This window comes from Trachurus japonicus, chromosome 9, assembly GCF_045865225.1.
Source record: "Trachurus japonicus isolate A0001 chromosome 9, Traja_1.0".
Lineage (NCBI taxonomy): Eukaryota > Metazoa > Chordata > Actinopteri > Carangiformes > Carangidae > Trachurus > Trachurus japonicus.
This window is the reverse complement of record NC_140915.1, coordinates 23826311-23854184: the sequence shown is the minus strand read 5'-3', so window position 1 is coordinate 23854184 and position 27874 is coordinate 23826311. Positions and strand designations below refer to the sequence as shown.

Here is a 27874-nt window from a genome sequence, read left to right as displayed (position 1 = left end):
GATGTGCTGTTGTGAGAGATCTATCACTTTGCTCTTTCCAGCCTGAGTGTGTGTGATAAGATGCAGCTGCTGCTCACCTACTCGAAATGACTTCAGTGCATCTCTTAAACTCATCATCAGATTTATGGCCTTTTAATCCTGTCTGCATGCTCCACTCATTAAATAAAAGTTTGGAAATATTTTTTAATTATATTGGTCATGTTTTGCTCTGTCTTGCCTCTGTGTAATTTCAGGAATGGCACATATTTTCTGTAGTCTAATGACAAAAGCATCTCTCCTAGAAGTTGCCTCTCAGCTGGGATAAAGGAAGGGGTTTGTCTTTGCTCTCCTCCACACATGACTCCAAGGCTTCCTCTGCTCTGTTACTGGGTACTGCCACATCTCCGACTGCTCTTTTTTTCCTTTCTTTTTCCCAAAAAACCCTAAGACCAACAGTCCTGGGCGTCTGGTTGCTTATTTCTTTCATTCCTTGTCTTCAGTATCTGGAGATGGCTTTCAGTTTCAGTGACGAGAGTTGTTTTTCGACCGTCATGAGATTTATTCAGCAGACACGTGAGGCTTCAGGAAAGCTGTGATCCTTCAGCTCCCTTCATGTGCAGCTCGACTCCTTCTGTGCAGAGGCCATTAGCACATTAAAGTTCACTTCACCTTCACCAGTTTTCAGCTGTTTTCATACTCAGCAACCCAGCTGTCAAGCACTTGTTGTTAAATGCACTGTATCACTTCCTTCCCTCTGAAGTTTTTTTTATTTATTTTTTGACTGAGATGAAGTGCAAATCACATAATGCATGTTTGTATGCATGTGAATGACTGTGTATCACATATGTAATACGTAGTTTGTGAGTGTATGTAGAGTGCAAATGTGTGTGTGCTTCCACATTCCACAAGTGCATACTTGGGGATGTGTATGCCAGTTTAAATTCTGTTGAAATCCCCCCTCCCCTGCTTGCACAGTTAATATTTATGCGGGCGCTATTTTCTCTCTTCACATAGACACAGCCTGAGGGCACGATTTCCGGCTCCTCACTCCCTCTCTCTTGTTCTATACCTCTGTCGTCCCTCCCACCTTTCCTTTTCCCCAGTCTCTCTCTCTCTCTCTCTCTCTCTCTCTCTCTCCCTCTCTCCCTCCCTCTATGAGTAATTGCTTTCACAGGTAGTGGCTTGTCGACTGCATTGAAGTGCAAACCAGTGCAGTGTTAAGTTGTGGGTGCTGGAAGGAGATGTAGAGAGGAATGGGGTGTGGGGGTCGATGGAGGCTTTTTTGGAGAGGATGAATGTCCCAAGGGAAAGTCTGCAGAAGGGTTTTTTTTTTTTTTTTTTAGTTATTTCCATTCCTTTCTCTCCCCCTTCTATCTCTACCCCCCCCCCCCCTCCACACCACCACCACCAGCACCACCTCCCTCCCCTCTCTCTTTCTGCTTCCTGTCTGATCCTTCTCTCTCTTCCTCTTGCCCCCCTCTCTTGCTCCCTCTGTCCTGTTTTGACAGGGTTGGACCAAGGGATGACAGCGTGGCTCCTCCTCAGTTACCAGTTGGACTGACAGCGGGAATTAATTAGTCTGGAGGAAAAACTTTGTCCTTTTCTCTGTGTTTTCTCTCTCACACACACCTGAGTTACTTAATAATATCCTCTGCATATGTGATCCAGTCTGCAATAACAGACAAAATAAACAAATGTCCAAGAGTTATACACAACCTGTCACTCACATTATGCTTATTTTTATGCTGTTCAGCAAAAGTACACTTGCAACACAGGCTTAACGGACAACACAGAAAAACACACATATGGATACACAATTCCAACACAGTACGCCACAACAGCAGCAGCATACGAGCTCCTTCTTCTTTAAGATAAGACGAACTGACAGATATTTGCAGACATGAACTGAGATGGCCTCAGAGACTCCCTGACTTTTTCCTGTGTTTGAGCAGCTCAAGGTTAGATTTGTTTGCTTGCTCCCTAATCACGCTCACCAATGATCAATCTGAGAGTGTCATTGAACTCAACACACGTTGTGTGTTGTCAGAGTGCCTCCTGCTGGTTGTGAAAGAAACTGTGTGGAGAAAACAGAGTTCCTTTTGGGAGCATGGTGGAGCACAAACATGGGATTTTCCCCACACTGTCACATGTTAATAACATAAATAATATATATAAAGTGAAAAATATCTACAATGAAACTGACAACGTTATAGGTTGATCCAGTGTGCTGCCTCAGTTTGTCTTGAGATTGAAGACCAGAGGTCATCATTTACATTTATATCTAAGGTTTATTTTAATTTCTGCTCTTTACCACAGAGGGCTCAGGAGAACGGGACCAGAAAACTGTCTGCCTCAAATGTGAAGAAGGTTACTACCAGTAGGTGTCTTCAGCTGAGACTTTCACTCAGTCACACCCCCACATTCATTGGTCCTAATATTGACTCTATCTGTCTTTCTTTCTGTCTGTCAGGTTTGGCTCTGACTGCCATCAGTTCTGTCCAGATCGGACCTACAGCTCAGAAGACACCATGGTTTGTTCTCCATGTGAGGACAAACACTGTGGCAACTGTGACGAGTCCCAGTGCTACTCGTGTGACGAGGGATTCTACATCTTTGGTAGCATTTGACCCATTTATAATTTTGGGCTGGGTTATGGTGTGACTGTCAGCTGATAAACCCCCTAGGGGCAATAGAAGTGACTGAGTGGTTTTTGTATCACTGTGTTGTTTTCTGGATCTGTTCTGGGGAAACTATGATCTGCATCTGGGTTTCATATGAAATACAGTCATTTGGCCAATATTATATTATATTATATTATATTATATTATATTATATTATATTATATTATATTATATTATATTATATTATATTATATTATATATTTATTAAAATGTGTTTTAAGTCCTGTTAATGGTCAACATCACTTGGTTGCTGATGATGGTAAGCATCCAAATACAATGTCAGAGATGACAAATAATTTCAGTAAGTAATACGTTTTACGGTGTTGTGTCCAGATGGCGAGTGTGTGGACAGCTGTAAGGAAGGTTTCTTTGTGGATAAGGAGAATCAGGAATGTGAGCCGTGTCACCGAACCTGTCGTACCTGCGGGGGGCCACTGCATAATGACTGTGACACTTGTGAGGATGGATTCACACTGAACAAGGGGGAGTGTATGGAGGGGAAAAAATCGTCCATCTGCCCTGAGAAACACTTCAGAAACAGTACGGCAAATGTTAATTTTACCTCAATTCTACATGTTGTCCACATGATGAAACTTGAGCTACTGCCGACAACTACTATGTGCATGTGTATGAAGAAGTACCGAAATATACTGTATGTGACACTGCTGCTTCCTTATTCTATACTGATCTTCTTATTCTACTGCTCTGGAGAACAGTGATTTCAGTGTTTTAATTTATTGTTTGTTTTTAGAGATTTTATCATTTTGTAGAGAGTTGCCAAACTACGTTTTTACCAGTTTTTCATCATATCTGCCTAGCTTTAAGATAGTGTAACAATTTATTCCCTGTACCCCACCGCTCTTCTCTGCTATGTCATTCATTTCTCTTTCCCTTTTATCATCAGGTGAGGGCGAATGTGAGCTGTGCCATCAACATTGTAAGACTTGCGCTGGGCCAGGGAGACAGCACTGCTGGAGCTGTGTCTCAGGTTAGACTGTTCCCTCACCGTGCATCTCTTGTTACTACATCTTTAGTGGACTTGGGGGTTTCAGGTGGTGGGGAAAAAAAATTGACCACTGACAACCTTTGTGTCTTCATCCCTTTGTTGTCAGGTCGATTTTTGACTGCTCAGGAGACGTGCGTGTCTCATTGTCCATCTGGTACGTTTGCCAACGAGGTCTCAGGCCAATGTGAGGGCTGCTCACAGGGGTGTGTTTTGTGTCAGGACACAAAGCAATGCCACCGCTGTCGCAGTGAGCTTTACCTGCAAAATGGAGCGTGTGTGCTGGAGTGTGAGAGGTGCTTGTTATCATTTCTCATCCCTTGATTTGTCTTGTGTATGATGAACATGCAGCATCATCTCCTTTCAATCTAGGTTTCCTTTGGGATTAATTAAGTCTTATCTTATCTCATGGCTTCTTTTCCAGAGGGTTTCCTCAAGATGGTAAATGTGAGCCATGTGCCCCAGAGTGTACATCTTGCAAGGAAACTCCGTCTTACTGTCTGAGCTGTGAGAAGCATTACTTACTGCTGGATAACTCTTGCAAGACACACTGTCCAGACGGCTATTATACTGCAGAGGCAAAATGCCATCCCTGTCCAGCTCACTGTAACGAATGCAATCAGGAAGGCCTCTGTAAGAGTAAGTGCAATGGGTGGAGCAGTGTTGGTATTATATAAATAATGATTTTTCATGAATAATGACAAGCAGGTTTTCTTTTATAATCCCAGTGTCCATTGTGTAATTACCACTTGTGCTATTAAATTAGTGTTTAGCTCTTTATGGCATTATGCTGTAGAAGTGGAGTGAGGGCTGACCAAGGGAAAGAGAGAGATTTTAAAATTAGTTTTGACTATAAATTCATCCTACTTTTTAATGTCATTCATTCATTCATTCATTCATTCATTCATTCATTCATTCATTCATCATTTTGCAAACCACAACCATTACTGGGCTGTGTGAGTAAAAAATTCTATATTAAAAGATAAAGAACCAATGTGAAAACAAATAATAAAGCACAAATAAAACTCTACTTTTAATACTAACATATACCGTCATATTTTAAGTCTGTTGAATAATGATAATGAATATGTGATTATTATGATAATGATTGTTAATGTAATGTAATGTAATCACATATCATAGGCTAACAATAATTAGTCCAGATTGTAATAGTAATACTTCTTAGTAATGGATGGTAACTAGATTTTACTACTTGCACTGCTGTGCAAATGATGTAAAATACATTTCTTGTGCTATATTGCTCTTCATCTGCCACTCCCCAGCATGTTCTGATTACTACTTCCTTCATGAGGATAAGTGTGTGGAAGATTGTCCTAAGGGATACTTTGTCAACAAGAAGCAACAGGAGTGTGTGCGTTGCCATGACGATTGTGCCGCGTGTGACGGACCGGGCTTTGATGACTGTGAAGTGTGTCGGAACCCCAAAGCGGTCCGTTATAATGGAGAGTGTCAGGCTGAGTGTCCGAAGAACACGTACTATGATAGGACGACCAATGAATGTGGAGGTAAGCAAAGTGGAAACTCAACCAGCAACAAATCAACCATCACAGGGGTTTCTACTTTTCCCATGATTCCACTTTGCTGTGTCTAATGATGTCTTATTTTCCCAGATTGCGACAGTTCGTGTTTGACCTGCTCCGGCCATGAGCCCTCATCCTGTCTCAGCTGTGGCCCCGACAGGCGTAAAGATGCCAGTGGACACTGTGTGTGGTCCAGTCAGTGCTCTTCCAGCTCATATTTGGACCAGAATGGCGTTTGCCGTCAGTGTCACAAAGTCTGTGGCCGCTGTTCTGGACCAGGCAAAGACGACTGCCTGAACTGCGACAAGCCACACTTCCTACTGAGTAAATAATCCTAGCAAACCAGAAATAATGCTATGATTTCATCATTTATATGCAAACTTCTTTAGTGTATTGACCTTTTGCCTGTGTCCATCAGACAACACGTGTGTACAGGAATGCCCTGTAGGTTACTTTGCCGAGGACAAGGGTGAACGTGTGTGCGAGCCCTGTCACTTCAGCTGTGGGTCGTGTGTTGGCAGCCACAGTGTGCAGTGTCTCACCTGCAAACCTGGATTCTTCTGGCAGGGAATCAGCTGTGTTGAGGCCTGTTCAGAAGGGTAAGACAAACACACAGATAGGCCTACTGATTTACAGAGAGTCTCCTCTTCGCTCCTTTTCCATGGAAGAATAAACTAAACTGATACCCTCTCTCTTTTCAGTCACTTCGGCAACAAAAGCACCATGGTTTGTGAGCACTGTGACCCTTCTTGCAGTCAGTGTTGGGGTCGTGGTAACACAAATTGTCTGAGTTGCCGGGGGGACTATGTGTACCTGAGGCATAAGGGACAGTGCCTGAAGAGTTGCCCTCAAAGCTACTACCAAGACAGCTGGTCTAAGACCTGCCACAGGTGTCACCCAACCTGCAAGACCTGCAAGGGTAAAGATAACCTGTCATGGCTTATTTCTGTCATTGCTGTTTTGTTTTTCCTGATCTTTCTTTTTGATTTTCACATTATTTAACTGTAGACTTCACAAGACTTTGTATTACCGCTCCGTTTACAAACATGTCAGCCTTCTTGAAGTAAACAAACACCTTGGTTGTACTGTATGTTTGAATAGTCATCTGACATTGTCTGTGAGAAAAAAAGTGGTGTGTGATTTAAACAGCCTAAACAGCCTAAGATCCATCGCTGCTGTGGCGATGCGGGGACAGAGAGAACTACTGTAGAACAGGAGATATTAAAAAGGAAATCTTCAGATTCCTTCTTTTAGGCCTAAAATATTAGGAAACTATAGCTTCAGGTTGAATTTGCCTGGAATTGTCCTATAAGTGCATCTAATTTAATGTGATTTCATATTATTTCATGTTTTCATTATATATGTTTTGAATAAATATTAATAATAATAGTAATAAAGTTTATTTGTATAGCACTTTTCACAGACAAAAGTGCTTTACACAAGAAAGAGTCAGGAAAAGCAGTTTTGCAGTCCACAAGACAGACACACGAATAAAGACAGTAGACAATTTACACAAGGACACAATCACAGGAAATAAAGAAAAAAATCCAGAACAGCAAAAATGCAGTTGTTTTCTAAAAGTATCAGTGGAGTTACAGTAACAGACCGTAAGGGTGCAGGGAGTGTGTTCCAGAGTTTGGGTGCTACCGCTTCAAATGCTTAATCTCCACAAAATGTCTACAATCAAAATATAATTTCAGATTATTAACAGTTGAAATATATTGGAATAACTTCACACCCGCTTCAGACCTACAGGGTCGAAACTGCAAATTGACTGGTTGACATAAAGTGCATCTATGTAATGACATGTGACACCGTTTCTTATTGCGTTTCTCTGCCTGTCTCTCCTCTTCCAGGTAAGGGTGCTACATCCTGTAAATCCTGTTATGACGGCTTCAATTTTATGGGTGGCATCTGTAACTCCAAGTGTCTGGTCGGCCTCTATAGTGCTCTACAGGTGACTGACAGTTTTTTCACTTTATTTATTAAGAATGTTTTAGTTTCATCTTTACTTTAACAGGGAAAAAAACATGCATTATAGCCATGACATATTGGTTGGCATGGCTGTGCAGTGATAAATGTATTATAATCAATATTAATATAATCAATATAATTGATACTTCTGTTGCTCCAGGCCTCTGGCTCTGAGAACGATGAGCCAAATTGTAAGCCGTGTGACTCGTCCTGCCTGAACTGCAAAGGTCCCAGCATGTGGAACTGTACTGAATGTCATTCAGCCCATCGCATGTCTGATGATGGCCGCTGCTTGAGTTGCTGCGGAGATGAGATGCGCCATGGTGATAAGCCAATACCCTGGGAGTGCTGTGACTGCCAAAAGCTATCAGGTAAAAAAAAGAAAAGAAAACACACTCAGACTTCATATGTCATCTACCAAAAATGCATATTGCTTTGTTTGATTTCAAAATACATACTTAGATCTGGAAAAATTGTGTTAATGTGTATGTGATTCACCAGTGAGTCTACCAGGGCATCTGCCATTTGTAGCACATGGCCTTTAAAATTAATCTAATCAACAGCATTCCCTCAACATAGACATTAGTTTTGCCTCCACTGCCAAACAGCGGCCTGCAGTATTTTAGAGTGATGCTGAATATGTTTGTTTCCTATTAACAGGAAATTTTCAAGCTTTATGGCCTCTAGTCATCACAGACAAGACTTCATTTCATTGAAATTAGTGTCTTGTAGAACACACTGACTAACGCTGTATACAGACATCAGTATGAAGAAGTCTTATGGTCTCCTCTATCTCCTCCTTCTCAGATGAGTGCATCATGGGAGTGAACTTCGTGTTCGGGGAAGCTAAGGACTTAGAGGCTCAAGGCAGTGCAGCCAAACTCTTCACTACTGTTTGTGTCCTTGTTGCTGTCTCTGTGGGCGGAGTGATCTTCCTCTTCCTCAATGCCCGATCGAAAACTCTCACCATCGCACCCAAAACTAAAGCGGGTGGCTATGAGAAACTGGACACCAATGGAGGTGTCGCCTCAGAGCCCCCCACCTCCTCAATTAGCGACTACAGTGACAGGATTATTGAATGTGAAGAAGATGAGGAAGAAGATGATGATATTGTCATTGTGATGGGAAAAGATGGGACAGTGTATCACAAGCTCAAGTATGGACTCTTGGAGGATGATGAGATTGAGCTTGAGTATGATGATGAAAGCTACTCGTACAGATGAAAACACACACGTGCTCGACTGGAGAGATCTTGTGAAAATTGTTTCTTGTATGGAAAGCACTTGAAATGGAGAGGGGTAGTTTTCAGACACATGATGTTTATTTTAGCTTCTTTTAAAAAAAAGTTGGATCATTTAGCTGGTGGCGCCATCATATGTGGAGGAGAAAAGACACACTGTCTCTTGACCAATGATATTATTAGGAATTGGACAAATGGCCCCAAATGCTGTTTGATGTTTCATCTAAGACAAAACAGAAGATTAGAGGCCTAACACATGGGATGTAGTTGTGCTAATTGTTTCCTGTATTTCCAATGAACCACTAAAATTAAAATTACTCTCTTGTCCAAATGACTTACCACAATAACCATTTTTAAACATCTCCAACCTGGGGTGCTCGTTGGTTGAGTGGTTAAGAGATGTTGGCAATGCCTAATGCAGTGATCGCCGGTTCACCTCCTGACAGTGCCGATCTGTTCTGCATGTCATTCGCCCAGTCTCTCTCTGCTATCGTATCAATTAAAGCCTCCCCCTCCTCCCACAATATCTTTAAAATCTCCGACCTTCTGTCCTGCCACACTTTAGTATTGGGTTTATGTAACAGACAAATTGAAGGAGTCAAACACTTTTCATTTCGTTCAAAGAAATGTTTTGGTTTATTGTTTTCAACAGTACTTAGTGTCTGCTGATATTTCCTGAGGAAAATCTTACACAATGATGTCCAGAAAGAGACTTTAAATCAACAGAACACTGACCTCAGGTTTACTTTGAATTGCAAATTTTATTTTATTTCATTAATTAACACCACGATTCAGTCCTGAGTGCTGATGTAATATACTTCCACTGTTTCTGCATGATCTGTTTTAAAACTGTGGACTGTGTTTTACACTGAAAGTGTCCCGTCTATAAAAAAGAAAGAAAGAAGCAAACTCCATACAAAGCACAATCTGATGTCTAACCTCCTGTGGAAAATTGTCTACTTGGGTCGACCTAAAATATGACAGAAGTGTTTTTTCCCAAAGCCACGCTTTAATGTTTTGACTTCACTGCTTCACGTCTGCCTTGTATCGTCTCATAGAGATAATAGCAGGCGCGACATCTACACAGTGTGAAGGGCAACAAAACACCATTTCTCTCAGTACCTAGTTAAAGTGAAATGTCTTGTGAATAATTGCTCCATAATAAAGTTGGATTTTGATCTGTGTTTTGCCTGTGTGCAGTTACAAATTAACCTATAGCTGTGTTTACTGAGCTTGGTGATATGTTGATATTGGTTCTGGTATGTGATTGAGCTTTGTAAGAAAATCAGAACTATACTAATCTTAAATAAATAAATAATACATTTCTGAGTCTGTTTTGGAAATTGTATGTTTGGTCTTAATTTAACTGGTCCCTGATCTGTGTGAAAGGTAGGTATACACTTACACTGGTAGACATGCTGCATGAAAGTACAACAAACATACTGGTCTTTTTATAATTCAGTATTCTCACACTAACTGGAAACGTAGTCTCTCAGATATGTTGAAACAATAACCTTTACACTAAGTCCCCAGCAAAACAGGTTGAGTCCAGTGTCATATCTCGTACTAGACTGATCAAATAGACGCAACACTGCGTCAGGGACATCTGCCACTGCGGGCTTGACATCAGCTTAATGTTTGCTTTCCCTTCCTGAATCTTATTATGAAAAACCAACGTGTCAAGCCTCAGGGTTTTCTCATGCAGTGACATTGACTCCGATATCGTTGTCATAGTTTTCAACAATCATTTCCTGTTTTTATGCCCTGTGAATATAAATTATATTTCCATTACCGTAAAATGTGACAATAAAATCTACTTAGAAATGTAATTTGATCAAATTATTTATTTGATTAAATTATACAAAACACATGAATGCAAACATATGGAGGTCTTGATCTTTTAACTCTACATACAGTAACCCTGGTCCCTTTGTAAACTACAAAAAGCATCTGCAACAGCCTGGAAAACATCTGACCCATCTGAAAGCTTCCCGCATAAAATCTTTGATAGGTTTGCAACGTGTGGTTAGTGACATTTTTTCTATTGAGTAAGTGCCTTGATCAATAAACATAATGGATTATAGTACACAGTATCAAATTAAAGCTTTAAGTAGGAGGGAAGGGAAGAAGGGATCAGTCAACATTATTTGCTTCAAGGATTTTGGTTCCTTCATCTGAATTTTCTTTTGTAAGGAAACTTGATTGAAAAGATGATCAGACTGACAACAGGAAAGGTTCAGGCAAAAACAGCTTCACTCTTCCTGTGAAACGATCAAAGCCGCTGGTACATGATAAATAACAACATTCATAAAATGCACTCATATAGTTTACTCCTGTGTAACACTTTAATAAAATAAAACGCAGACTTAAAATCTAAAATCACATAGCTGGACTCATAGAAGTCACTAATTTAAAACAATTATTTACAGCAGTTCAAATAATTGTATACACTCAGTGGTTCAATGTTTCACTGTTTCATGTAATGTAAAGGCTTAACAGGTGCAAGCACACACACACACACAGACACTGTAAGAGGTACTCTGTGTACATTTGTCAGGTTTTGAATACATTTTCTCAAACTTCTGAAAGACCCAATGGAATTAATAAATTAAACCGTAATATGTGTTCATAGATATGGAGATCTTAGGCTTTTCTGTTCAAACATCTGCATTAGCGTCCATTTCCAAGTGTGTGGCTCCCTGTAAATATGAGTGCAGCTGTGGATGTCATTTTTCTTCAATTCATCTCACCTATTAATGTTTTACTATCTGCATCAAACCCACTGAGAGGGTCTGAGCATCAGGTAAGATGAAGTTCGAAAAAAAGACAATCTGATCATATAAGTATCTTGAAATTTAAAAATCCCATGTGTAAAACACATTTGAAGCACATTCTCATGACTTCAGCTGCTGCTGGTTATTCAGCCATTCCTACGAGCATTCAGGTTTGTTCTCCATAATGCATCAACAAAAAAAAAGAAAACCATTCAATGTAAGAAGGACATTCATTTGAAGGGCAGTAATAAACAGCACAAGACTGGAAGGGGAAGACATTTCCTCAAGAGGAAAATGAAAGAACAGAGAAAGGATATACCAATCATTTACATGATTATCTAATCTCCCTGTCTACAGGTTGTTTTGCATTTAGTCATATTGCTGCATAAAGCCATCGAACTGTGCAACCCGTGTTTTTGTTACAGATAATAATGCCCAGACTGTCTCTCAAACCATCTGACAGAAATGAATCTAAACAGAAAATCACTCAGACAAACTCACGGCCTTGGCTAGATGAGTGACATGAGTCCACAGACAGAGCGGAGGATATATTTGTGTTGCTCCTAAAAGATTCACATATTAAAAAAAAAAAACTGTTTCTGTTTTCTGGTCACTTTCATCACCACCGTCAACATGATCTGTGTTTTATTGTAGGTAGCGATTCACAAAAGATTCCAAATATACAGCAGGTAGTGTACGCTGTGTGCAGGAGCAGAGTACCGCAATCTGGTGTAAATATAAGTGATCAAACATCATCTATTAGATGACTGTAACCGGGGGAAGAAAAAACAAACTTTTACACTAACAAAGTAAAACAAACAAACAAAAAAACAATAAAAAAGATGGGTGGTTTATGATTATGTGTATGTGCAGCCATGGCGAGAGCTGAGAAATCTCAGAATGAGGCTGTGCATTTTTAACAAGTACTAATACACAAACCTGTGTGTACACAGAAATCTGTGTGTGTTTGTGTGTGCGTGAGCTCATGCGCAAATTGAGGCAGTCACAGCCAGCTGTCAGTGACCATTCATAATGGTCTGTGACGTTGACGCTGTGCTGGAGGGCAGGGCTGACGACGAGCTGGGAGAGCTGGTGAAGAAGTTGTCATCTCTCAGTTTGAGATGCTCTGGTTGCTCCAGCTTGTCTTTGGCCTCCTGAATGTCGTTGTTGATGGCTGCAATGAGGGCTTCTGTTGGGATAGACACATGCAGAATTAATATGTGTGTGTGTGTGTGTGTGATAATGACAATAAACATAATCTTAATTTATAAAGCGCTTATCTGAACAAGATCACAAAGAGGACAAACAACAGCAATAAAACAGTCAAAACTGTCATAATGGTTCAAGGAGGTGAAAAGACAAGAGAGTAGAGAAAAGGGGGTAAGACGGTGGGTGAAGAGGAAAAAACTGTGAAATCAAATCTGGGGGTATGAAGTATGTGTGTGTGTGTGTGTGTGTGTGTGTGTGTGTGTGTGTGTGTGTGACGAGGAGCGGTGTCATACCAAGAGAGTCATAGCTTCTCTCTGGTCGGATGTAGCCCACCATGACAACACTGAGAACCTCCCCATAAAAGTCCTCTTTGAACTTGTGAATCACATGGGTCTCCTAGAATGAAAGAATATTATTTACATTTATTGTCACCAGTGAAATATCAATTAACCTTCCCATATATATGCTGAGAAAAAGCCTGTGTGTACTACTACAAGTGCAGTATAAAACAACATTTGAATAAATTGATGAGATGTTTTAAGCACAAGAACTTACAAAAAGATATCGGATTTTAGTGTGCAGGGTGTAACTCCAAGTGTTAAATTGCTGGCATTAGCTGCTACTTTCTTTTCAACATAAAGGTTTTTATTTTATAATGGTCTTTCCACTTTTGCATGGAGATACCAAACCTCAAACCAGATCCTCTAATTTAGTCTTCTAGTGCCAGCAAAACATAGTTTTCAACAGTTTTCACCACACACAAAGTTGCCATTCTCAATATTTTGTCTCCTTTTCCATCTCAGTGTTTTTCTTCACGATGCTTCTTGAATGCTGTGGAGTTGATCACGAGAGTTATGAACTACTGAAACTACTTAATTTAGTTTGTTCCACTTTTTTTTCTAAATTGGTTCCCTGAAAAGACCAATTCAGACCTCTGGAAAAGCTGAAACATTCTGCAATTAGCATTCAAGTGCAACCATGAATGAACTCACACTTCATTGAATACATGCATTCATTTAGGACTCTGTTTAGATTATGGTAGTACAGGAACTTCAACTTTGGTGATACATTTTTCTTTTGCTATTCAATATTTTCTCCCCCATCTCTTCATCAGACAGTCTGCAGTTAATGCCACCTTTCTTGTACTTACCATGGACTTCTTGGTATTTTTGTAGTAAGGGTTCCAGCCAATGCTCATAACCATTTTGTGGACATCCCCATTGCCCACACAGGCCCAGCCATAGTAGATTCCTGTGCTGATATCTGTTGGAAGATTTTCCACCACTGAGTCTGGGAAGTTGGCTAAGGATCGGAGGGAGAAAGGAAAATCTCAAATCAAATTAGGTCCTTGCTCAAGGGCTCTTTGAAGCAGACGAAACCCACTAGCTGTGCAGATAACCAGGGCTAGAAAACCATGTACACAAAATGTTCTATTATAAAGGGAGAATCAAATTTGTTACAGCTAAATTTTGATGGTTACAAGAGGAAAACGCCTGAAACTACTCTGAAAAGCTTTATTTGGTCTTCCTATATTCAACTGAATTCACTTTTGTTTATTATCTGTTTATTTCGGGGGGGTCTTGTCTGCACTTTGAAAACTTTTCCTGTGCATCAATGTGTGTAGATTATGTTTCAGTATCTTCATCTTCACTGAAATCTGAATTATCATTCTGAACCACAATCTGAAAGGGAAAAAACACACTTTGTGATTCCATCCACTAAGTACTGCTAAATGTTGCATGTCATAGGTAGGTAAATGTCAGGGTCAGGAAAACAAATATTGAAACTGCCTATATTAAGCTAACAATCATCACAACTTTAGATTTGCTTTTCAACTTGTTTAACAAGGGGGTGACATCATAGGATGATTAAATTATTTAATATCAATTGACCTCATATAAGCCGTGAAACAACTGCACAGTCCTGGAACAGCCATGGCTCCTTATTACTTTGGCTAATGGCAGCTCTTTCATAATCTGACAAATATAGTTACTCAAGTGCTACTAGTGATGTATCTCGATTACCTTGCCTTTTATTTAATCTGGCTCCAGGGCAGTGAGTGATTCAGATTAACCTAATGTTACGTACAGAGGTGTTGCAACAGGGCAATCAGGCAATAGCCTAGGGAGGGTCCCCAGCTGGAAGGTGGGGCCCCCTCAAGACAGCTGACATTGGTCCATATCAATGACAACATGATGTTGCCTATGGCTGTATACTGTGCATATTATGCACAATGTTATCGTATGCACAGCATAACTGCATACAGTAAGTTAGTGCTACCAACGCCAAAGTTAATTTCTCCCATCAGCAGTACATTCATGCATTCCTCAAATTCAAATATTGATATCAACATCAACTCTACTGAAAGTCAATCAGCTTGTTCTGTCCAAAATGTTACTAATTTGTATTTGGAAGAGGAAGATATTATATATGGGGTGTGGGGGGGTTAAGGCCTCCAGAGTGTCTAGAAACGCCCCTGGTTACATACATAATATCGACCGTGTTCCTGAAAAGCTCATCCGCATTAATGACAGCTGAACAACTCACCTGTGGGAATCCCCAGTTCCTTGCTCCCTCTCCCGAAGCCTCTGATGACCTCTCCCCGGCAGAAGAAGGGAAGACTCTTCATGACTGCCCGCTGTCACGTAGCCGTCTCGGGTGGACGCTGCAGAATGACCTCGAACCGCACAAGGAAGTCGGACTGGTCGGCTGTGGGCTAACTCCTCTCTGACAGCTAGCACAACACTGAAACGTGACCCTAGTGGACTTCAGAGTCCGTCCTTGTGTTTAGCTGTAGCTTCACCCGCCTGAATCGCCTCCTCTCTCTGGATAAAGTTCAACCTCGGTCAATGAACAGTCAGTGGTAACAGTTCAACAGCTATGCTAGCTAAGCTAGCTGCTGATAGCGTCAACAGATGCTTCCTTTTCCTGAAATGAGGTTTTAACCGAGTGTGTTGATTATACTGTACTTCAAGTGTGACAATCCCCGGTCCTCTAAGGTCCACTTCGCTGTATTACGGTGGGAATGAAGCCCCGGTGCCCGTAGCGAGCCAGTGATGTTACATGTGTAGCAACTCTCCGTCCGCAACGCTTCTGCCGACGTCATTCAACGCGTGACCGGCCGGGGTCACGTGTTGCCTTCAGGTGTTGTAGGAAATGTAGTGATTGCTAAATTCGCCCATGGATCTAATACATCCATGAATTCGCCGACCTACGGAGGGAAAGGTGAAGCAAATTTTGAGATGGATGTACTCACAAAGCCAAAGTTTTCTCCTCGGGCAGATGGGAACTACATGTTATGACCTACAAATAATTTTAGCATTTCGTTTATTTTTCAATGAAGTATATAGGACCTAGGCTACGACCTTTTTTCCAGTCGATAATTTGTCTTATCATAATGATACTAGCCTATTATAATGCTGAATTATCCTTATGTCGATGTAGCCCACTTAACCCTTGATTGATACCTGTGAAGTTTGGTGTTTGACTCTAACCACAAGAGGGTGACATTGACATATCCTTTTCAAGCAACCAAACCATTGCCCAGGAAACAGACGGTGGCCCTTTCAGAGTCGGCCGGTAGAACATCAAAATAAAACATGTCACACACAGGCTTTAGACAAATGAGAAAAAATATGAAAAAATTTATGTCAGTGGAAAAAGAAAACAGAGATAGGCTAAACCACAATAAAGGCATGGGTAGTCAAGGATAATCAAGACCTAATAATTTTTCTTATGTGCATTATTGTGAATGTTGAATTAAGGAAGCAGTAGGCTCATGTTGCCCTTGAAAGCAGCGTGTCAGTGGCAGTTCTCCTGTATTCACCTTAATAGGCCTATATGGTATTCACAGCTTTGAAAGCAAGCTCTCAGGGGCGTTCCTTAGCTATCGTTAGGCCAAACCAGGGGTTCCCAAACGTTCCCATGCCAAGCCCCCCTAACTAGCATCAGCTTCTGGCCAGGGACCCCCATTTGCAAATCCACTGAGTCTGTTCGCAATTCTTTCTTTAACAAAAAACAGGTGGACTGTTAGCGGTCCGTGTACTTCGCGGCCATTGGTTTTCCGTTTCAAACAAAAAACAAAAAAACAAAAATTCAGGCTGGTTTTTTCGTTTTTTGGTTTTTGGTTTTAAAACCAAAAACGAGGAGACCAAAATCAAATAACGGCCAATTTTTAATTTTGATTGTTACAAAATCTCTCTATCCTTTTTTCGTTTTTTGATAATAATTATTAACGCTGATGACAGACCGGAAAAGGGCGTTGGACTTCAAAATAAAAGCCCAGTGCATTGACTTATAGCCAAGAAAAAAAAAAAAAACTTGTTTCCCCCTTGTAATGTTGTGTTTTGAGTTAGGTTTTGAGCATATGCATACATTTACGCAGCTGTTTGCCGCTGATGATACGTGTGTGTGTTTGTTTATAAATATATATTACGATCTGCTTTTTTGCAGTTTTTTTTTTTAAGGCCCACCGCTGGGGGCAGGGTGCATTAGACCTTACTCCTACTCCCGACTCATTTCTGACCCTGAGATTTCTCCAACCCCGGGGCATATTTGGCAGGTGGCAGACCCTTTATGGTTCTTTACCTACTCTTTTCAGCCACAATGAGATCCAGTCCAGACTTCGGTTACAGTCAGGGGAACTAGTGGGAATCACCTACCGCTACGTGCGTAATAGTCGCGCGTAAATGACAGCTCCTCGCCGGATGAATCTACACAGTTTTCCCACTATGTCGGCCCATTTCAAACTCATTCCGGCGCCAGCCATACAATTTTATTAATATTCATTGTTAAGATTACATTCAGTGACAATATTTCTTTCCAGTGTGATGTTTACTGAAACATTATGTGTACAATCCTCTCTCCACACCCCGGGGATCCAATAACAACTTTTATTCTCAATCCATGCTGTGCATTTTACAAAGAATTACCAGCAGGTGTCGCACTGCGACCATACCCTTGGGGGTCGCCCCGTTTTTACCTGTTCAATCTTTTGATGTTTTATCAGAGATGGACAGATGGGCGTACTCGACCCCAGTAGGCTACTTGAGTAAGAGTCAAATACTACTGGTCAAATATCAATCAATATCAATCAATCAATATAAATTGTATGCTGGCGCCGGAATGAGTTTTGAAATGGGGCGTCATTAGTGGGAAAACTGTGTAGATTCATCCGGCGAGGAGCTAGTTCCCTGTCCTGTAAACCTGAGGTCTGGCGGGACTGGATCTCATGTGGCTGAAAAAGAGTAGTAAAGAACCATAAAAGGGTAAGCTGCCACCTGCCAAATATATGCCCGGGGTTGGAGATCTCAAGGGTCAGAATGAGTCGGGAGTAGGAGTATGGTCTATTCAATGCACCCAGCCCGCCAGCGGTGGCCCTGGCAGTACTGCAGCAGATCATATTTATATATATATATATATATATATATATATATATTTTATATTATTATATATATTTTATAAACAAACACAACACGTTATCAGGCGGCAAACAGCTGCGATATTGTATGCACATGCTCAAAACCTGCTCAAAACACAACATTTACAAGGGGGAAACAAGTTTTTTTTTTTTTCTTGGCTATAAGTCAATGCACTGGGCTTTTATTTTGAAGTCCAGACACTTCCGGTCTGTCATCAGCGATAATATTATTATCAAAAACGAAAAGAGAGATTTTGTAACAATCAAAATTAAAAATTTGCCGTTATTTGATTTTGGTCTCCTCGTTTTTTGGTTTTAAAAGCAAAAAAAAACGAAAATAAACGATAAAAAAACCAGAGCCCTGAAGTTTTGTTTTTTTGTTTTTTTGTTTTTGAAAACGGGAAAAACCAAATTACCAGCTTACTTTCGTTTTTTGACAGTTCTGTTTAAAGGAAAAATCGAATGGCCGCGAAGTACACGGACCGTTAGCCAACATAGGTAATTTAACTTTGGAAAGTCTCAACAACTGCGAGAAGTGAGAGGACTCACATCTTCTGCTGACTCTCAGGTAGGGAGCGTTCATCTGCATGGCAACACTGCCCTTCTCTCGTCAGTCTGTGCTGTTCCTGACTGATTGAGGTAATGTAGCTACTAGGCTCCGGAACGGAAAAGTTATATTTGATGAGTTTTAATACTAATTTATCGAAAGAATGTTAATGTAAAACTGTTTGGAGATGTGTTTGTGGTGTTTTCTGTCGAGTAGCATGTTTTAAGAACCGTTTTGAGCAGGAGAGAGAAAGTTATTTTGCCGCGATTTCTCCCTGTACGTGTGTGCGCGTGTGTGTGTGTGTGTGTGCGCGTGCGTGAGTGTGTGTGTGGTGTGCATGTGGTAGTGCGTCCTCCATGTACTTGTCTACTTGCTAAATGTATTTTATTTATTTTGTGGTAGGAGAAGATTCACTCACATCCATTTTGTTTTATGTCGCCATCATACAGGAATAAACCTGAGTGTGAAAAACCCACCCCTGGGTCAGACCACTACAGTGTAGCCGGGGCCTGCAGACCGTCCCGGCTACTACTGCAGCGCTGCAGCTGAAGTCAAGGCATATGCCTTGACATTAAAATTCCACCTGGAAAATTGACATATGATTTATTTTTTTGGTTTTTTAGGACACTCGGTTGTTATTATTATTGTGTTTTTATTTAATTTGTCAGGTTTATAATTGTTTTTTATAATTTCAAATGCATATCATAAAATGTTTGATCTCTGTTTATTTTACCGTGATGTGAAAAAATTATTACATTGTCATGATTGGTGTCTATGACAGTCAGTTTATCTTTCATGATATGGGTTAAATGACAAATAAAAATGCTACCACTTTACTTGAGGTCAGAGAATTTCTTCTTTACACTGTCATAATGGTGTCATGACAGTCAGTTTTGGGTTTATCCTGTCCACATTCCTCGTCAAACAACATTAGACCAAGTGCTAGATGATTTGTTCTGTAACGGAATGCACACATCTAATTTATAATCATTTATGTCAACTCAACAACAATGCACAACAAGAATAATTTTTCATTAATGTCAAGTTGTCATATAATGTCAAGTCCATGACAAGGCCCTTTTCTGGTAATGTCACTTTGAGTAATGTCAAGTTGTCATAATAAGGACATCCCAAACAAATTTAATGTCAAGTTGTCATAATCAAGACAACCAAAATAATGTCAACTTGTCATTACAAAAACGAATGACACTTAATGACAAGTCATAAATGTTTAATGACATTGACTTAATGTTTATGACACGTTTATGACTGTGACATGACACTGTTATGACATTGTCATGTCACTCTTATGACGCTACCTTCAAGTAAAGTGTTACCGATTGTTCTTTTTCGCCTCTCGCCTCTCTGAGTGATGAGAAAATATTTTCTTCACAAACAAATGGACAGGTAGAGTACAGGGACTGCCCACTGTGCAGGTGTCCACATTTATTTGACATTTATTTTATTTGCCTTTTTATTATATTTATATACATTTGTTTGTGGCTTGAAAGATATTAATTAGTTGTAAAGTATGTAAAATGTTTTACCTCATTAAAGATTTGTTCCTCCTCAACAGTCTTTTAAAAAGTATATATCATACACCACACATTGCAGAATTAATTAAACTGAAAGTACCACACCCATGACATTAGCTTTCATTGCAGCAGCAAACCCATCAAGGCTATTCATTGATCCCTTCATTTTAGCAAAAGTTATTTCCTTGTGCCTTGTCTGCTTCCTACTTGTTGCTCCTTGACCTCAATAGAAAAGCCAACAGAAACATTCAGTAGTAGACCTAATATAACTCAGCCAGTGCCTTTTCTCTCAGATACTTCTCCAAGCAGTAGATGGCAATAGGATCAGTGTCCATGTCAAACTTATTGGCAAAGAAATGATGCTGCTCAATCATCCATTTTAAGTCTCCAGGGCCGTATACACAGATTCCCCTGACATGGTTTCCGTTACACTCTGGGTACACTTCCTCCACAGCATCTTCTGACCCCTCATGCCCCTGCCACTTCACCAGCCGTGCTACTGAATGCATGTCTGACATGTCATATTTGGGGTGGGGCCTCGATGAACCAGGAACTCCATTCATTCGCTGAATGGTTGCCCAGAGAAATTCATCTGGACTGTAGGTGTCTTTGGCCCACTCGATCAGAGTCTGTATTCGGCTGTCCTCCAACACACTGTGGATGTAGCCTCGGCTAACCACCATGTAGGCATTTCCTGACAAAATGGGAAGGTTGAAGGGAGGTGGATCCTTTGCCTTTCCTGTCCCCTGAGATGGTTGAAATGCTTATGATCATTTAGGTCAATCTGAATAGAGAGATTTTGCTAGCTAACAAACCAGTAACAATATGTAACTCAGATATTTAAAAAAGACGTTCCTGGGATGTTTCCATTAACTATCTTATGAGGCATTATTTTCACCCTTGACTTCTTCCTATCAGGCATTGTTCCGACTCTAAGCTGTGGCTGCCCGTCAGTGAACGCAGCATCCTCACCATCTCCCTAAAGTTGGGTTTTCAGGGGGAAATCTGGCCACAAAGGTTGATGAAGTATTTCCATTTTGTGCTAGCAATTATACAGGTCAGCCATACAGTTAAGGTTCAGCCTGGACGCGGTGGCCAGGCAGCATAGACCACACTCACAGATTACTGACTCATGAAGAACGTTTGGGAAACAGGAAGAAAGTGGCCATGACAGCCAGAGAAGAACGAGGGCTCTGAACTTTTTTGTCCAACGTTGGATGCAATATAGATTATGAGGAACATAGATGGCCCGCAGCAGTCGCTCAAAGTTCTGCACCTACAGTACATGGAAAAATAAATGATGCCTTTGATTATTCAACTGAATTTAATTTGTGACATTTGTGAATTGCCCATTTAATTGACATTGGTGGCTTCTGTGAAGTATTCAGAGCTACTTCACAGTTTTAACATGTATTTGAATTTAGATTCAGGGTTTAGAATTTACCTTATGATGAATGACTATAGAGTAAGCCAGTGGGAAGTCCTTTTCTTCTTGGCTTAACGAAACTGTTAGGTATTTCCTGCTTAACTTGAATTCCCTGTAAATAAACAACAAGATAAATGAACAATAAGCAAATAGCACAAGGTAGTCATTTCTGTAAAATAAATATTTAACTGTCTTAGACAGCATGTATTAATCGTTTAGAGCAACACACCTGCAGTCTCTGGTTTCATTAATGTAATACTCATTGGGCAAGTGAATGCTCTTGCGAAAGTCTCTAGTGATGCTCAGTAATTTGGCTTTTTCCAGTTCCTCCTCGTCTCCCTTCAGGATCGCTGAACAGTTGCACAATGTGTCTGCGACACCATCAGCATCGGTGTATTCCAACCAGTCATACCCGAAAATGTGAGTAGGAGCCCAGCTTGTCTTTGGGTGAATGAGTAGGGAAAGCATCCATACTGCTCCCGCCACAAGACTGATCTTCAGCATCAGTGGCAGCCAGCCCCCGTTCAATAGATTCATTATTTGAGAATAGAGTCTTAACAAGGAAACTTTAACAGAGTGAGTTCTGTATATAGCCCACGTGCACTCAGATTTAAATATCTTACAAATACTAACTGATTTTCTGTTTCTTCTTATGAAATATTACGTGTCTAAGACCTGCAATCATTACAATAAACTTAGCATTTTTATAATATTTAACAGTGTGTAGAGAAGTTCCTCTCTGGATCCAGGGTGATCAGTTGCTTTGCCAGTTATTGTCCCTGCAAGAAAATAAGAGAAGAGAAGAGATGTGAATGCATCCATTCTATACACACGTTTTAAGGGTAAAATAAAAATGTGGACATACAAACTTCCTGTTGCCATGTAAATGGTTAGTTTTTGTTGTCTTTATATGTCTTTATATGGCCAGTCATTCAAATCAAACAATTAACAAATCAAACTATACTTTTCCATTTTCCAAAGCTGAAATGTATTTCCCTTTTCTTCAACTGTACTTTGTGTATAGTGTCTAGTGAGGCTCTCTGTCCATTAAATTTATGAATGAGCAGTTAGTGTGATGTTATGTATGAATGTTTGCAGGCACAATCGCCTCAAAACTCGTTCATTCATCCCTCTGTCCATTAAATTTATGAATGAGCAGCTTGTGTGATGATATGTATGAATGTTTGCGTGTTGTTTGCAGGCATAATCGCCTCAAAATTTGTTCATCCCTCTGTCCATTAACTTTATGAATGAGCAGTTTGTGTGATGATGTGTATGAATGTTTGCGTGTCCACACATCTGCCACTAGTACTTTTCTGAGGCATATTGCACTTTAATCATTTTATTGTATGTTTTTAGTACTTCTCTGCTGCTTTTCCCCTGTACTGTTTTTGTCTTTGTTGTGACGCAGCACTGCTCTCTGTCCGAGAGACTTTCTCCTTCGGGAGACCAATAAATGATTTTGACTTTTTGACTTTTGACTTTTGACTTGACTTTTTTTTGACTTGAGGCAACATAACAGTGTGTAATGGATGTTTGTTATAATAATCTTAATTTATCATATATATATATACACATATACACACATTTAGGGGTCATCAAGGGTCTAATAAAGTTCTTATCTTAGCTACAAAAAAGAAGAAGAAGCTTGATGATACTGATGAATGCTATATTTTTCTTGTCCTAATTCCTGAACTTTACATCCTTGAGAAGATCAATGCAGATAGGAGAATAGCATTGTTATAACTATACCATTGTACTGATCGAGTAAGTCTTCTAATGTAAATCTTTAAATGAAAGATATATGGGTGATGGAGGCATTCTGCAGTGAGGCGTCCATCCCTTTGTACACACTATCTTTAAAATTAGAGTTAGTTGGTAGCACAGGACTGGCTGAAAGCTGCTGTGTGCATAGGATGCTATACTGTAAGTACAGTACATCCTGCATTTGTTCTGGTCGGGGGATTATGACAAACCAGTTTAAAGATAAATATCTGCAACAAAATCAACCTACCTAAAGTTGACAGAATGTCTGGAACCATTCTTTGTAAACTGCAATAAAGTGCTTGGTGAATAGACAGTAATGAAGTACATTTATGTGAGTACTTACAGTTACAGAGTAGTATGTTTTTTTTTGTTGTTTTTTTTCAAAATTCTGTACTTAAATTGAATATTATTTATTTTGAAAACATATGACTTTTATACATTCACACTTGAAAGATAAATACACTGTTGCCCATAAAGTTGGAATGATTTTGTTTTCAGACACATTCATGTTTTTATTCTTATTTATACACATCAGGGATCACCTTTGACCAGGTGCAATGATTGCATACTGAGTCCCAGTTACCAGTTTTGAGAAAGATATACAATACACTATCAAGAATACATCACATTGTCACAATCATTTCATGAGAAGAGGTATAAACAAAACAAAACAAATATTCCAACTTTATGGTCAACAGTATATAATAACTCCATTACAATTTTACTGCGTATTTGAACGCATTAACCACGAGAGACACATAACACACAAAGCCAACTCCCACATTTTAACTCAACTAAAAAAACTTGGCTCACAACATTTTGGAGTAATATTTGACCAGGAGGTCAGGAGTGACTAAATGAAATGAAATGGAAAATGCGTCCTACCTGTTAATGATTTAAAAGCAGAAGATCCGATTTCATTTCTGTCCTTCCATCATTCCTCTTATTGCTGCCTCATGATTTCTGCCCAGCTGGATAGACTTGTCCTGGTAGAAGGAAAGGTAGGTAAGATGAGACTTCCTGTCAGCATTTTTCAAAGTAAAACCACCAAAAAGAAAAAAAAAATCCAGATATCAGCATGAAAACCCATTTCATCCTTTCAGGACATATTTAAGGCAAGGCAAGGCAGTTTTATTTGTATAGTCCATTTTTACAAACAGTTTGTCTCAAAGGGCTTTACATAGCATCATCCTCTGCCCTTAGACACTCATACTGACTGAGGAAAAACTCCCAAGAAAACCCTACCAGGGAAAAAATTTGAGAAACCTCAGGTTGAGGAACAGAGGAGGGATCCCTCACCCAGGAAGGGCAGACGGTGGTGGTTAGATGTATAAGTAAAAACTTATATGCAACTGAAAATTAAAAGAAAATCTGCATAACAGCTGCTGTTCAACTTTGTGCAAAAATGCAATTTACAAACAGAAAGGGGCACAGACGAAATAAATGAAAATTAAAAATACAAAGTCCACTGCTAATCTGACAAATCCTCTGCATTGGGCCACATGTTCTCATCCACATCACACCTGACATCTTCTTTGCTGTTCTGCTACTTGTTCTTCTCTCCTTTTCTTCTTTTCCCCATACAAGATCAGCCCAAAGATGTCATGTGTTTGAGCCTCAAGTCTCAAGACCTGAGTGTGTTTCCATGAGAATCAGCTGTGATGGATCTATTTTCATAGTGTGTAAAAATAACATTATGGTCAGTGTTACCACATTTTATTTGATTGGAAGGTTTGAAGGTTCTTTTGACATGATTGCTGAGTTTCTCTCCAAAATGATGTTATTTGGAACAACTGTAATTTAAAGAATTGTGATATGACTTAGCTGATTTTTATCTATTTTTTCAGATTTTAAATACTTTGTTGTGACACATAGCAATGTAAAAAATTAAACTCTTCATTCTGCTTCTTTAACATGCGTCAAAATCACACACCCCAGTTCATCTGACAGCCAGCAACTCATCCTCTCTGCTGCTACTGACAGGATTTTCAGAATAAAATAACATACAAAAAACAACAAAAAAAACAACAACTAGGCTACAAAAAAAACAAACAATCGGACCTCCATGCTGTAACAATTTTCTTCTTCTAATTTGTTTTTTAGTGATGTCACAACATTATCGGAGCACTACTTTAGCTACATTTTGGTTTCTCTTCAAAAAGGACCTGTAGGCTATTAGCTTTTGGGGAGTCGCGTTACCACACAAATCAGGCAAAAACTTTTTAATCACTTAAATTTACATCGATTTACACTGGAACTACAGTCCGTGTCGGATTCATCACACAGACTATTGCTGCTGCCATGTCTTACTGTAGCCTACGTCTGTTTTCCCGTCAAGAAGTTTTATTTTATTGTATTTACCTAACCCTAAACCCACATGAACCATGTGTTGTACTTCTTAAATACAAAGAACAATACATCATATAAAACCATTCAGCCTGTGTGTGTGTGTGTGTGTGTGTGTGTGTGTGTGTGTGTGTGTGTGTGTGTGTGTGTGTGTGTGTGTGTGTGTGTGTGTGTGTGTGTGTGTGTGTGCGTGTGTGTCCAGAGGCTGCCTGCTAGTCCGGGCCATGTTTCAGATTGCTTGGGAAAGGTTACCCTCTTGTGGTTGGAGTCAAACTCCAAAGTCAGCTACCAAGAAAGTTGGCTCGACTAAAAAAATTCATGTGACCTGTTGGCTCAAAATCAACACAGGGTGGTAGGGCTAAGCCTCCTCTATGACACACACCTGTTTTTATTGCATTTAAACACATTTAATATTTTATATGAATTCTTAATGTATTTTATACAGTAAATATGAGCATTATAGCTCAATAACTCCCAGGTCATGTGACCTGTTGACTCAAAATCAACACAGGACAGAAGATCTACGTCTCCTCTATGACACATACCTGTTTTTATTGCATTTAAACACATTTACTATTTTATATGAATTTTTAATATATTTTATACTGTAAATATGAGCATTATAGCTCAATAACGCCCAGGTCATGTTACCTGTTGACTCAAAATCAACACAGGATGGTAGGGCTAAGCCTCCTCTATGAGACGCACCTGTTTTTATTGCATTTGAACACATCTTATATTTTCTATGAATTTTTAATGTATTGAGAAGGAGCGAATGTCTGTCAAATATCCAACTTAAAACTAACTTCACTGCGGTCATTTTTGTAACATTTAAGGACTTAAATAATAATGAATACTGAACATTGTTAAAATGTAGAAGTTATACTGACTGAATGAGTCAAACAAACATTTTCATGAAATACTTTTGGGTTTATTCGACATGTCTAACAATCTATTTGAAATTACTGTGTGCTTTTACCTGTCAGACTACACAGGTTAGATGAGCTCGGGGAGCTGAAATGATAGTCAGTGTAAGACAAAAGGTCTTCCCTGGCATAACAATCAGACCTGGATAATTACTTATAGAAACTGCACAAAGTCATGTTCATGCACATTTTTATTTTACAGCAAGATACAGTATAAAAACATCTCATCTTCCGACTTAAAGTTAACTGATGAAAAAAAAATCACTATGCAGTATTTCCCTTTTTATTTCCCAAATCTGTGAAACTGCTAACTATTCAGATTTGCCCCATGTTGAGATTAGAGTAAAATAAATTAAAAGAATAATTGTAGTCGCAGAAGAATTTTTTCTTGTACACAGAGAGTCAAACACATACCTTGAATAACATTGTTAATGTCAGTGCATTTGTAAAAAAAAAAAAAAAAAATGTTATGTCCACTGTAAGTATGCTATGCACAAACAACACATTGTCCGTACCCAACATTACATTACATAAATTATATTTAATTCTGGTTTGCAGACTAGACACACATTAAATTAAGACATACACACAGGGCCCTAGTTTGGTGGCAGCCGGTGTAATTCAAGTTTCGACCAGCGCAGCCTAGCGCAAAGTCAGATTGGCAGATTGGCAGATCGCGCTGCGCTGAGATAGGCGTGGCCGCGCAGCAGGGGGAGGCGTCACAGATTCAGCTTGGTGCAGTGGAAGTTTCGTGCGAAAATGTCCCGCCGAAGGTGCGCTGAAAGCTCGCCACCTCCAACCAGGTCTACTCTCAGCGCAGGGCGGAGCGCAGCAGGTGCAGTGGAAGTTTGGCTGACTGACCTGCAGTGCACACACGTCACCAAGACCTCACAGGCAGATCTCCACAGTTCCAGACACATTTCAAATAACCACTATTTAATGCAACTAACGGAATCAACACGTGAATTTATATCTATATAGATTGTCCTGTGTCAGATCAAAGCAGAGATCAAAGGCTGTCGGCACGCGGAATGGAAACTCCACCTGAATTAACACAGCAGGGACGAACTGGCACTGAAAAGCAGCTGTGGATGTCCCAAGAGCAGGACTATCAGGGTGGATGACTGCATTTTGCTGCCGTGTTGAGACTACGCACTGTGTCGTTGTGATGATCCGCTTTATTTATTTATTTACTTATTAATTTATTAGAGGGCGAGCGACCGCGTCGTCACGCAGCCGTAATGAAAAACAAAACACAAATCATCATCTCTCTTAGCCCACCACAACATCCTCGGTGTCAGATAGTCAGTATATAGCCGATACACAGCATCTTTATCACAGAAAAAAAAGAGAGGAGGACAGAGAGAGAGAGAGAGAGAGAGAGAGAGAGAGAGAGAGAGAGAGAGAGAGTGTGTCCTTTACGCTGATTTCATCCCGCATGGTGTTTGTTTATGTTGTGATTAGTGTACACCTCTCATCTGTCTTACACAGGGTTTGAATAAATGTG

At 39.9% G+C, this 27874-nt stretch overlaps 2 protein-coding genes and 1 pseudogene across 3 annotated transcripts in view; 1 reads left to right on the top strand and 2 right to left on the bottom strand.

The window, feature by feature from the left end:
- The window catches only part of pcsk5b (proprotein convertase subtilisin/kexin type 5b), a 72686-nt gene extending 63610 nt beyond the window's left edge, over positions 1-9076 (top strand). Inside the window, exons 25-37 of the mRNA XM_085786656.1 lie at positions 2296-2356; positions 2450-2595; positions 2994-3200; positions 3565-3648; positions 3773-3959; positions 4088-4302; positions 4947-5189; positions 5295-5528; positions 5623-5803; positions 5906-6123; positions 7061-7161; positions 7339-7549; positions 7986-9076. Of these exons, the coding sequence (XP_085642782.1) occupies positions 2296-2356; positions 2450-2595; positions 2994-3200; positions 3565-3648; positions 3773-3959; positions 4088-4302; positions 4947-5189; positions 5295-5528; positions 5623-5803; positions 5906-6123; positions 7061-7161; positions 7339-7549; positions 7986-8401 (2504 nt within the window). The 3' untranslated portion in view covers positions 8402-9076. The remainder of the gene's footprint in view (positions 1-2295; positions 2357-2449; positions 2596-2993; positions 3201-3564; positions 3649-3772; positions 3960-4087; positions 4303-4946; positions 5190-5294; positions 5529-5622; positions 5804-5905; positions 6124-7060; positions 7162-7338; positions 7550-7985) is intronic.
- A 2481-nt stretch (positions 9077-11557) lies between these two features.
- Positions 11558-15519, bottom strand: rfk (riboflavin kinase). Its single transcript, XM_085786654.1, has 4 exons — positions 14949-15519; positions 13552-13703; positions 12695-12797; positions 11558-12381 (listed from the first exon to the last, which is right to left on the bottom strand). The coding sequence occupies exons 1-4, from the start codon at positions 15028-15030 to the stop codon at positions 12209-12211; spliced, it is 510 nt and encodes a 169-aa protein (XP_085642780.1). The 5' UTR covers positions 15031-15519; the 3' UTR covers positions 11558-12208.
- Positions 15520-20150: 4631 nt separating this feature from the next.
- LOC146981450 (beta-1,3-galactosyl-O-glycosyl-glycoprotein beta-1,6-N-acetylglucosaminyltransferase-like) lies at positions 20151-22086 on the bottom strand (annotated as a pseudogene). Its single transcript, XR_015036589.1, has 4 exons — positions 21558-22086; positions 21347-21440; positions 20763-21178; positions 20151-20652 (listed from the first exon to the last, which is right to left on the bottom strand). The product of XR_015036589.1 is annotated as a beta-1,3-galactosyl-O-glycosyl-glycoprotein beta-1,6-N-acetylglucosaminyltransferase-like (transcript).
- Between the last annotated feature and the right edge of the window lie 5788 nt (positions 22087-27874).

What these genes read in the sequence shown, in the direction of transcription:
- rfk (XM_085786654.1), bottom strand. Translation starts at nt 15,030, where the DNA reads ATGAAGAGTCTTCCCTTCTTCTGCCGGGGAGAGGTCATCAGAGGCTTC. An exon ending in AAAATACCAAGAAGTCCATG is followed by an intron (nt 12,798 to 13,551) that starts GTAAGTACAAGA and finishes CTTTCATTCTAG; the next exon opens with GAGACCCATGTGATTCACAA. An exon ending in GAGAAGCTATGACTCTCTTG is followed by an intron (nt 12,382 to 12,694) that starts GTATGACACCGC and finishes CTATCCCAACAG; the next exon opens with AAGCCCTCATTGCAGCCATC.